Source organism: Quercus lobata, chromosome 1, assembly GCF_001633185.2.
Source record: "Quercus lobata isolate SW786 chromosome 1, ValleyOak3.0 Primary Assembly, whole genome shotgun sequence".
In the NCBI taxonomy this organism is placed as follows: domain Eukaryota; kingdom Viridiplantae; phylum Streptophyta; class Magnoliopsida; order Fagales; family Fagaceae; genus Quercus; species Quercus lobata.
Genome location: NC_044904.1, coordinates 51494638 through 51506931, shown reverse-complemented (window position 1 = coordinate 51506931; position 12294 = coordinate 51494638). Strand labels below are relative to the sequence as shown.

At 32.9% G+C, this 12294-nt stretch overlaps 2 protein-coding genes across 2 annotated transcripts; one reads left to right on the top strand and one right to left on the bottom strand.

Annotated features, from left to right (window-relative positions):
* Positions 1-1265: 1265 nt before the first annotated feature.
* LOC115991977 (protein HEADING DATE 3A-like) lies at positions 1266-6547 on the bottom strand. The gene is made up of 4 exons (XM_031115995.1): positions 6241-6547; positions 6038-6099; positions 4575-4615; positions 1266-1709 (listed from the first exon to the last, which is right to left on the bottom strand). The coding sequence occupies exons 1-4, from the start codon at positions 6436-6438 to the stop codon at positions 1486-1488; spliced, it is 525 nt and encodes a 174-aa protein (XP_030971855.1). The 5' UTR covers positions 6439-6547; the 3' UTR covers positions 1266-1485.
* Positions 6548-8094: 1547 nt separating this feature from the next.
* LOC115955361 lies at positions 8095-8817 on the top strand. Its single transcript, XM_031073473.1, has one exon. It carries the CDS (start codon positions 8095-8097, stop codon positions 8815-8817), a length of 723 nt encoding a protein of 240 aa, XP_030929333.1.
* The last annotated feature ends 3477 nt before the right edge of the window (positions 8818-12294 follow it).

The window sequence follows — 12294 nt, the reverse complement described above, 5'->3', positions numbered from 1 at the left end:
GAAGATTAGGTGCAATAACACTACCTTGAAGATTGTAGAGAAAATGTGAGAATCTAAGGTGTTTTGATATGTTTGAATGTGTTTGGGAGAGAGCGAGAGAGAGAGAGAGAGAGAATCTGCCCAGAATTCTTTTTTTTTTTTTTTTTTTTTTTTTTTTTTTGTTGGGCGCAAAATGAGGGGTCTGGAGGTTTTATAACGAAAAAAGTGAACCTTTAGCTGTTGGCGCACTATGTAGGGCTGCCGACTAGCTTGTTGACATCAGCAATTCTGACCTTATCCTAGTTCAACTTTGGATGCATGTTTGAAGGCCTTATTGGTCTTGGATTGAGCTGATAATAGTGTCCCTGGAAATCTATGGATGCCTAGTTTTTAGAACACTAAAGAAAATAAAAATCAAACGGTCTGATCAAAAGTTATGGTATCGGATAGCGTGTTGACGTGCTTTTTGCGGTTTTCTGGATATCTTAACTGTTTGAACTCCAATTTCCACCCATGAATAGTTGTTGGAAAAGGAATTTGATAATTTTCGTAATGACATTGGTTCCAACCCATTCTAACGGTCGTATCGAAATTAAGGTTTCTTGTGCCATTGGGAGTCAACCTTGGGTCAAACTTGGTCAAAGTCGACGAAAATCACCGAGTAGCTCGGGTTTGATGTAGAAAAATGAAAAATGTTGTTTTGGGGTGATTTTGACCCAAATTTGACTTTTGGTCAACCCAGGGTCGACCAGGGGCATTTTGGTCAATTTGACCAAAAATGGCAATTCGAGTGCTTCGATGCTTGAATAGGTTGTGCTATGTCAATTTAGATGTTTCTATGGCCCCATGGAGAAAAGATAATATCTTTTGGAATTGTCGGGGTTTGGCATACAAATCGAGGGCGGACAAAATACAGTGTCTACACTTATGTTAAAATAGACTGAAATTTTTACACGAGCTAATGCGAATGTTCTAAACTTCTAATCATTGCTTAAAACATTGTGGCTTAAAGTTAAGACGGAGGATAGATGAGGAGAGTACAAGAGAGGGGTGGCCACATATATCCCATTGAAATTAATTTAACAAAGTGTTGAACTAAAGCAGTGCAAAATAAATATACATTTGAGATAAGGAATTTATGATCACTGCATCATTTTTTGGGCGAGGTGGCACCTCTCCAAAGTACTAAAATGATTGGGGGAGTAGGGAGATGGCGTAAGCATATTTAGTATCTCTAATGGTTTGGCTAGCACATCTCAATCAGATCAAAGAAAGGATATAGACTATTAAACTTCCATCTATATTATTATTGTTATTATATATGTTCACATCCCAGAATTCTTAGTCCTAAACATCTCCTATATATGTAAGGAGAAGGAAAGAGTGACAAGGTGTTAGTAGGTAAATTTAGCTCATACATGCATAGTACATGCATAAACACTTTTATAATGCTACTTGCTAGATTATTATTTTAAATAAATAAAAAAAGATAGTAGAGTGTTTCTCCTATCTTCTTCTTCCTCCAGAGCCGCTTTCCCTCTGGCAATTGAAATAAACAGCAGCCACTGGCAATCCAAGATTATAAAGTTCAGCAAAGTCCTTGGTATTGAAATTCTGGCGCCACCCTGGTGCATACACTGTTTGCCTACCCAATTGACGGAACAACACGAAAGCAAACCGATGAATCCCCACTGTTGGCCGTGGACTTTCATAGCAGACAACCTCTTGCCCTACAATTACTTCCATGTATTAGATGTTACTCTTTTTTTTTTTTTTTACACACGAAAATAATTACAATAATAAAAGTCCAAGTATTCAAAACTTGTAAAGGCGAACAGACCTTATAACTGAACTTCAAAATCGAAGTTGTTTATTACCACCTTTCATGAGATGGCAATATTTGGGTTTTTGGATGAATAGCACATTAGCTCTAACTGAGTCCAATGTACGTAGATATTAGACAGATGCATTAAAGGTTGGTGAGGCTGAAGCTAGATTCAATAATTTGTTCCAACTACTGGCAATAAGGTGGCATGGCATGACAATAAAATCATAAACTGATCTAGCTTAATATATGTATCGCATAAATGTTTAATTGATGTTGTACTAAAATAATATTTGTTTATTATTTAATATTCATATAATAATTTTAACTTTAATAAAATGATAATTCATGTCAATGTCATACATAAAATCTAAATTGCTTTATTTTTATGAAGAAAACTCCAGCTCAATGCATTAGAAAATGACATGTCATTTTTTAACACATGTCCAAGTCATATGCAATAATCTAGAGTATTTGATGCCCCACATTACACATTTCATTATAATTTGCATTATTCAGGATATGACTTATGATATCAACTTTTATGAGTGGGTTTCAGTTAGTTTAACTAGTAAAGTTTTTTATGGTTGAATATGAAATTTGGGTTCAATTTTTACCTACATAAAAAATTGATTAGTGTCTTTGTCTAATGATAAAGAGATATTATTAAGAGTGAACACCATAAATTGAAACTTTCTTAAAGAAAGAAAAAGGAAAAAAAAAAAAAAAATAGTGAGAAACGGTGCATTGAAGACAGTTGGATTCAGATTTTATTTTATATATATATTTATAAAAGTAGGATTCATGGAGCTAGTGGTGCCTTGGAACCAACCTTCCCCAGTCTCCCTTTTGATGTGACATTTGGCAGACCATATGCCTTAGTATGAACAGGGATTGAGATTAAGTTTGAATCAAGTGCAGTAGTTATTAGGACTAAAATTAAGACTTAAAAATTATAATTTTTAATCTCAGTTATTAAGTAAAAAAAATTAAAAAAGGTAAAGAAGTAAAAAAAAAAAATATATATATATATATATATATATAAGAGAAAAGAGAATAATTGCACATAGTTAGTATTGCATCGGATATTTTTTTTATTTATTTATTTTTAAGAAAAGTATTTCTTTGGATTCTAATTCTTGTAAACAATATAGACTTACTACTCATAAACAAATAATTTTTATTTAAATGTTTTTTTTTTTTTGAGAAACAAATTTTTTTGAAGTAAATCACAAATTATGTTGAAATTAGATTTCAAAAATGACCCTGCAGAAAAATTCTCGTTAGAAGTATTTAGGTTAAGTCATATATATATTTCACCAAAAAAAAAAAAAGGTCAAGTCATAAATATGGCATGTTGGTTTGATGTGGATGAATCCACAACTTTGTAATTAACATTTTATATAGAATTTTGCAACAACAATAATAATAACAATAATAAATTATTATTACTATTATTATGAAGATGACGACGACATGATGATTTTTTGAAACGATTGTATTAAGTAAAAATTTGTCATCATAAATTGTAGAAAACTTTAGTCAATTCAACAACCTACATACAGCTAGTGACCATTTCTACAGTATTGGTGACTTCATGCTAATATGCTAGTTAAAAAGAAATGTTTATTTACCAGAAAAGAAAAAGAAAAAAACTTTATTTTTTGTGTCAACAAAGCCTTCCGATGACACAGGCCTCTTTCATCTCCCTTATGTTTGCCTGAGAGAGCAAAAAGTTGTTCACGAAAAAATAGTTTTCAGACTTGGACCAAATGAACAGTAAAAGATAAAAGTTTAAGATTTTTAAGGTCGGACCGATATTCAACTGAAGTTGAATCTTAATGATGTCATTATTAATTTAATAATATTAAAATAAAAATAAAGGTATTAAATTGGCAAATGTGACGAAATTGTACTAAAAATACGTTTTAAAAAATTAAACAGCTTTCAATTTAATTTTCACCATTTTTATAAGGTTTATAGAAAAATAATAAAGCATAAAAAAGTGTAAAAAAACTGTGTTTAGTAATCTTTCAAATAAAAAAACAAAATTGTCTAAAACAAAATCATTTTCAACATAAATTAATAAATTGTATATTTAGATGCTAAAAGGAATAATAATTCTTGAACCTTTAATAAAATTATCAAATAATAATAGATTGGGAATGGGTAATATATTAAATTTAAAAATTACAATCTAAACTTAAAATAAATAAAATATTAAATCCAAGAATGAACTGTATCTCTTATTTGAAAATTATAATCTAAACTTAAAATAAATAAAATATAAAATATTGGATTCCCAGGATCCATCCCTTGTCCCCCCATTTATCTGAATATTTTTTCTATTTAAAATAGAATAATATTGAACCGTATATTTTAGTTAATGAACCGAATTTCCATCCGGTTCAAGGTTACTCAGGTTAGACTGGCTAGTCCAGTTCGAGTCTGACAACCTTCCGAAAGAGATGATGTTGAAAGTGAGACAAGAAAAAGAGAATTAAGAGTAGGATTGAGTTCATTCATTGCAAATTACCTTTGTCCAAGTTGAAAAGCAAGCATTTGTTGAAACTGACTATGTTTAATTTACAGCTCTTAAATTATCAAAAAAAGAAAAGGAAAAAAGAAATAAAAGAGGTGTCTTAATTGTAGAATCAATAATAACTAACTATTTATAATTTGTTGTGAAAATATTGTGGACGTAACACCTCTCTTAATAAGAAATAGCATATATGTGTGTGTAGGAAATAATAGTAGCAGTAATACTCACCAAAGCTTGCCCCTGTAGTTGCTGGAATATCAGTCACCAACCTAACAAAGTTCATGTAGAGAGAAAGCTGGTTAACTAGCATAGGTGAATAATACAAGATGAGCCATCAATTAGGCTGGCTTATTATATTTAAAAGAGTAGCAGATCCTGAAATGTAGATAATTGATTCGAATATTCCCTTTTATTTCTTTCTAAAACTAAACTCTCTCATGATCTCATCCCAAAAAGTAATTGCCCACTGCAAATAATTGCATGGGCGTTTTAAGCTTGTGCCACATGAAAATGAAAATTTAACCTAATTGAGTCTTAATATATTAATTAACGCCTTTCTTTGAAAGATTTATTCAAATGTTTTCATATATATATATATATATATATATGTTCTTGGCTGAATAAATGTGTTCCTATATAGAACTAGGAATTGGTGAAACACAGGTCTTGAAATTTGGAGTTGAGAGTAGATGGTGGACAGTGAAAATACACAAATCATCTTGTGAGAATATTCCTGGCTTTCCATCAGTCTACAGTACTAGAATAATATACGTTGATTGCTATGTATATATCCTATGGAGTAACTTATAGATCCGAAAAATAGAAAGAATGGAAGGAAAAAAAAAAAAAAAAAAAAAATCACGAAAAAAAAAAAAAGAGAGAGAGAGTAGGGAAAGAAGAAAGGGTAAACTGTAAAGCATGATGGTCATTGTAGGCTTTATCCTAGTACATGTAGGGTCCCATTGTGTATCCCAGGAACTTTGTAAATTCAACACTTCAAAAAAACTTTGTAAATTCAAGGTAACTTTAGTAGTGGTCCTCCGTCATACCGTGAGACATACATGCCATCAATCAATCATGCAAACAGAAAACAAAACTTTTTATTTTATTTTTATCCTTTGATACATAACAGAAAACAAAATTAAAAGGAAGAGATATTTGTCAATTACATGAACAAACAGTACAACAGTTTTAGGCCTTACAGGTACCATATGAGGGTGGTAGAAGATCATCAATTTCCTTATCCTCACCGGACACAACCTCATCTCAATTTCCAAAAGATAAGCTTTTCAGTTATGAAATAACCGTTCATGACTTCCATAATTTTCACCAACCCAATTACCTCTAATGCAACCTCCAAACTACTCTAGAACACGTGTCTTGCCTGTATGTAATCCGAACTCCAACCATCACAACTAATCATGCATTTTGTAAAGTCTTAGTTGTATGAAACATGTGTTACGAAAAAAATTCTTTGCATATGCAAGATGTATAAGACACATTCTCCTAAGTGTTTGAGAGAGAGAAAAAAGAGTATGAGAGAGAGAATCAACTTGGCAAGTATCAACTTCTAGAATAAACATACCCAATTTCCATATCATGAGTGTTCATAGTGCTAGTTACCTTTGCAAGTGGCGTGCTCTGTGAGAGAGAGAGAGAGAGAGAGAGAAAGAGAGAGAGAGGCTACTCACCAATGCAAGTATTCCCTTAGGTTGGGATCACTTGGACTTGGTGCATCAGGATCTACCATTACCTGCTTGGTGAAAGTGATCATAACTCAAACCTTAGTGATTGAGATCTAAAAAAGTGGAAACAACTTGAAACTTAAAAAGTAAAAGAGGAAGAATCCAAAAGAGAGAGAGTGAAAAAAAAAAAAAAAAGGGTTTGTATTTACCAGAGTGTAGAAGGTCCTGAGATCATCACCACCAATATCAACCCTTGGTTGGTTGACAACATGAGAAGGTTTGAGCTCACAACCATTATTGACCTCCCTGTTGTTATAAGTGACCCTTAGAGAAATGGACCTTGTGAAGGGGTCCAAAACATCACCTATAACACGCCCAACAACTAGAGGATCCCTATCCCTGGGCATGATATGAAAAATTATCAAACCCCTATACACAATTACAACTTGGAATGTATTCACTAGTAAATTTTTTTTTTTTTTGATCGGACACTAGTAAATATTTTGATAGCTCTGTTTGCCAAAATTCTGGATGCCCATTTATATATTGTTCGGAGGTATCTACCTTTAACTGTTGTACACCAATAGATTCGACTTTTATTTTGCTTTTATTACTATTCCTTTATTATTGGTCAAATTATATTCCTACTATTCCAATATCAGATGCTACCCAATAAAAATAAAAAACACAGATATCAGTTCCACTTTCAAAAGTGGACCTAAGTTTTATATTCTCATCATTGATCAAGTTTATCCATGACCCTTTTCGGTCCCCAGCATACTATGTCATCGTACAACAATTCTAAACCTTCTCTTATTATTGAATTTTTAAAATAAAAAAGCCTCTTTAAAAATCAAAGAATCACGAATGAAAAAAAGAAGAAGAAGACCAAACTAGCACCATGCTTTCTAACTTTTGGGGTAGCTAGAACAATATATGATATGACACTGCTTTCTCTCAGGTGCTTAGAGCAACTGCATCAGCATGTCTAAAAGATTCCGTCTATTTTATATAAAAAAACATACTTTTTCTATTTTACACCATCACTTTTATAAAACACTCACATCAGTTTATCTATTTTACAAGACTTTTCAATAAAATATTCATTTTTCATCAATTTTTTATTATTTTCCCTAACAGTCATACTTTTTTTAATTTAAACTTATATTATAAGTAAACTACCAACACTGGTGGCTCAGCCAATGGAGTCGCTTGTGGTGGAGGTCCGATGGCCGAATTGTCGAAATAGTGGTTTTGACGAATGTCATCGGATTGGTCTCGCCACCCAGTATACCGCTGAAATAGTGGCTCCGACGAACGCCACTGGATTGGTCTCGCCACCCACTGTACCACTGAATAGTGATCCACGGGTGGGTGGATTGTTAAAATAGTGGCTTCGACAAACGCTGTCGGTGCCCAAACTACCAAATAATGGCTTTGGTGACCGCCGATAGATTAGTGCCTCTGACCATCATACCGCCATCACCGGTGGGCCGACTGTAGTAATAGTGACTCCGATGTCCGCCGCCTAATCGATGTCTCCAACCACCGTACTACTAGAATTAGTGACCGAACCACTGAAATAGTGGCTCCAATAGTAAATTCAAACCTAACTGTCATTCTTTTTTTTTTTTTTTTTAAATTTTGACCCAACGATTATAATTTTGAAATTTATATCCACAAGTCATAATTGAGAAATTCAAACCTAAATGTTATATTTTTTAACTTTAAACCCAATGGTAAATTCAAACCTAATGGTCAAAATTTTGAAATTTAAACCCAATGGTAAATTCAAACCTAAAGGTCATATTTTTTAACTTTAAACCCAATGGTAAATTCAAACCTAATGGTCAAATTTTTGAAATTTAAACTCAATGGTAAGTTTAAACCTAAAGGTCATATTTTTTTAACTTTAAACCCAATGGTAAATTCAAACCTAAAGGTCAAATTTTTGAAATTCAAACTCAAGTCACATTCTTGCTCTATAAATACGACCATTTTCTCTCTAATTTCCATCCACTTCTACAAAATTATCTCTTCCATTCGGTTTTTGTTCTCTCTTAATGGATTTCCATTATGACACTGATTTTATTTTTCCAAATGATGAGCCTTCATTTGACTCATCTTCTGATAACGATGAGTTGGAACTTACTCTAGCTATTGCCATAGAAGAATTAAACAATGAAGGAGCATCAACATCAAGTCGTTGTTCTGTTCAACCTCGCAGGTTTATCTGGCGTAATCCTTTTCAAGGTCATGATAGGCTTTTCCATGATTATTTTGCTGAAACACTAGTGTATCCTCCTAATGCATTTCGAAGGAGGTTTCGAATGAGTTGTTCTCTTTCTCTACATATCCATTCAAGAGTTGAAGCTAATGAACCATACTTTGTTCAAAAAAGAAATTCTGCTAACACACTCGAGTTGTCTTCCCTTCAAAAGATGACTACCATAATCAGAATGTTTGCTTATGGAGTGTCGGCTGATTTCATGGATGAATACTTGAGGATTGGAGAAAGCACTGCAATAAAAAGCTTAAAAAAATTTGTTAAAGCGGAAGTTTCAATATGTTCTGAAGAGTACTTGAGGTCACCAAACGACAATGACATTGCAAGGTTGTTAGCAGTTGGCCAACACCATGGATTTCCAGGAATGCTGGGGAGCATCGACTGCATGCATTGGAAATGGAAGAATTGTCCAAGTAAGTGGAAAGGTCAATATATTGGTCATACCCGTGATCCAACGATAATTTTGGAAATCGTGGCGTCGTATGACTTTTTGATATGACATGCATTTTTTGGGTAACCAGAGTTGTATGACCTTTGAAACGCTTAAGGACATTATGATGGCACGTATAATATTGCATAATATGATAGTTGAAGAGGAGCGACATACTTGGAGCAAATGACTTTGATTATGATCAAATCAATGATAGTGGACCCGAACCGGTGTCACATAATTCCACTTGTAACCTTATGCAGTTCATTGAACGTCATAATTCCATTAGAGATAGAGGAATTCATTCTCAATTTCAAGCGGATCTCGTCAAGCATCTATGGCAACTACAAGGCTAGTCATAGGAATTTGGAATTCTAAATTTCTAAGTATTACAACTTTTATTTAACGTGAACCTTCATTGGAATTTGAAATTTACTAAGTTTAATATTAGAATAAAATTTTCAAATTGCATTCCTTTGATGTTCTATGAGATTATTTATTTGAATTAGCGAAATGAAGGAATGCTTCATAGCTTCAAAAAAAAGGTCTGTGATGTGTGTATTTGCTTTCATGTAATGCCAAGAAAGATTGGAAGTTCGTGAATTATAAATAAGATTTTAATGATTTTCAAAGACATGAAAATGTATGGGCACCTAAACATGGACACGTCAGAAGCTTTATTGCAAAATATCATCAATTTTGAAGGAAAATAAAAAAGGAAGTGTGTGGAATAATTTGAAACTATTAGCACTTAGCAGTAAACTCAGTTTTCAGGAAAACCATTAGTAATCTAATAGCCATCATAAGAATGACTTGCACATGACCATGAAAGTATTAATTTTGTTCCTATTAACGGTAGTGACTCATGCTGAATGATGTGAATACTTGAATAATTAAATTAAAAAAAGAAAAATTAAAGTATTATCACTTCATAGAGTTATGTGAATTTCCAAATCAAAACCTAAAGTCATTAAGTCATTCAGTGACAGCTGTTTTGCTATTTTTTTCTAGCAAGCCAAGTTTGTAATCATGCCACAGAATTCTGCTCTTCAAAGTATGACTAATGGTAATAGGTTCAAGGTTATGCACACAAGTGAGCATGCAATAAGCAAGCATGTTCACTTGAAACAAGCTTGCAACTTAAGGTGTATACTTGTAGAGTGTGCACATTTTCTAGTTATATGCACAACACTATGTGACAGAAAACTAAAGCTTATATAACTCTGACTCTTCATCCTTGTCAATAGATTTTCATTTTCCCTTTAATGACAATAGTTTGTATCTTTGAGATGGTAACCTGGAAAGGGGCTTTTCAGACAACTCTTTGCTTACACTCCCAAAACAGAGACATTGCTTCACCCAAAATAGAATGACAATAACAAAATCACAAATTAAATTGAATAATCAAGTGCTATTGTCCGTGCACAATACAAAATTTACAACATTGCTATTTTCCTTGCACAAGTAAAGACTACAAAAATAGATCTAACATGATTAGAGATTGAATAATCATGTTCCCTGCACAATTAAATACTACAAAAAGATGTCTAACATCAAATCATCTATCTCAACCATGTGCTAGTATCTTTGCACTATAAAAAAAATTACTTGATTAGATATTGTCAATAATAATATTCAAATTATGATGGAAATTTAGACCTTAACCTCTCTAATATTTCCAAACGACATAGACGAATATATTCTTTTTGCTCAGGATCCATGGTTCTTGTATTTTTCATCATAATTTCATCTTCCACTTTCCTCTTTTCTACTTCATTCTTCTCTTCCTTGATATGAATCAACTCTCTTCGTTCTTCGGATGCAATGCGCATTAACTCTTTTCGTTCTTCTAATACAATGTGCATATTTTCCTTTTTCTCCTCATGCATGCTCCTCTTTTCTTCCTTGATTTCATCCAATTGGGAGGAAAGTATTGGGACCACATCATCACAATTCTTTCTTTTCTTTAATTTCTCATTTTCGGCCTTCTTGGCTATGGGTCTCTCCAAGGTTTCGCCAGAGTTCATCTCATTATTATCTTCGTCTAGATTTATTGAGATTGCAAAAGTATGGAAAGATTGTATGGCTAGCTGTCTTGTGTGGACCTTCACATTATCTCTTAGATTCAACCACTTAGCTTCATACCTCAAAATTCTCCAACAATGTTCCAATTAAAATGCATTTTTGCTATTACTTTTATAAATAGTTTTTGCATCGTTAATCTACAAAAGTAAAAAAATGAAAATAATGAGAATCATAAAACTAAAAGTGCATTGATGTACAATACATATTAAATGTTGAGTCGAAATACCTTGTCATGCTTAGTTTTATCACTTTCATTCTGGTTCTCAATTTGGGCCAAGTATCTACAAAACTTGTTGGTCTCCCTTTGAATTGTTGACCACCGACTATTTAAAGAATCCTTGGAACAGTTAAATTTCTTATTATTGTGGAAGGTGGACCAAATTCTATCCCAAAATGTTGTGTGTTTTTGGTCCATCGATGTCACGACATCTAAGCTAACATTAAGCCACGCTGACACTAGCTTAATTTCTTCATCTACGGTGAAGTTGTTTCCCCATTGACCTCTCTTAGTAGTTGATTTTATTTTATTTTATTTTTATTTTTATTTTTTTTGCAATGGGGGGTGTAGATTGTCCCGTTTCAACTTGGGGTGGAGATTGATAGACATTCACATCTAAATGTGAAGTGGGCATCAAAATACTACTATCAAAACACTCAAAACCTTGTTCCTTGTCTTGTAAAATGTCAAGGAATAAGGGATTTTGTGAGTCCATCACCTAACAAACACCAAAGTAATTCAGAAGTAGCACTAATAAACAACGAAATTGAAGTTGAAATTTATCTACTAGCTAATGCAAGGGAAAAGAATTGACAGAGGCAAGTAAGCTAGGCATGCCAGAAAAGCTTAAATTGAAGCCAATAAGCATTCAATTGTATAATCTCAAAGGGAACTATAGTGCTTTAATATTTAACTCCTTTTTGACTAGCATATATAAAGTGATGGAGACATGGGGTTTAATGGCCAAATCCCACGATTGGTGATTGATCTAAGGAATAATCACTCTAATTTCAAGGCCATCATCTTGTTAGCTATACTGCTTGCAACCTATAAGATTAGTCCTAGAATAAAATAAAAAAAGTAAAGATATGTAACTTTTTTTTTTGTAACCTTTTGCATCCAATGCCTATCCTTTGGTATATATTCATGTTATGAAATTTATAATGGTCAAACAGTACAAGAGTTATGGACATCGTAATTACCCTAGACGACATGGTTAATGCCATAACAAGTGAATTAAAATTGCTCCACAGGCAGAGACATACTTGGCAATTCTTTCATGGCCAACAAACAGCATATGTTTCTCAAGTATATCCTAAGGAAACATCCAAAATCAATGTAAAACGTTTAAAATCAGGTTGAAGTAGTTTATAACTAAGTAATAAGAGACTACCAAATCAGCAATTAATCAGCAATTAATCAACAATTAATCTTTTAACGCACTAATGTGCCTAAGATCTAGT

Bases quoted from the DNA above. Each gene is read 5' to 3' on its own strand.
- LOC115991977 (XM_031115995.1), bottom strand. From the start codon at position 6,438: ATGCCCAGGGATAGGGATCCTCTAGTTGTTGGGCGTGTTATAGGTGAT. The intron at 6,100-6,240 runs GTAAATACAAAC...TTCACCAAGCAG, and splicing joins TCAGGACCTTCTACACTCTG to GTAATGGTAGATCCTGATGC. The intron at 4,616-6,037 runs GTGAGTAGCCTC...GAACTTTGTTAG, and splicing joins CTAAGGGAATACTTGCATTG to GTTGGTGACTGATATTCCAG.
- LOC115955361 (XM_031073473.1), top strand. From the start codon at position 8,095: ATGGATTTCCATTATGACACTGATTTTATTTTTCCAAATGATGAGCCT.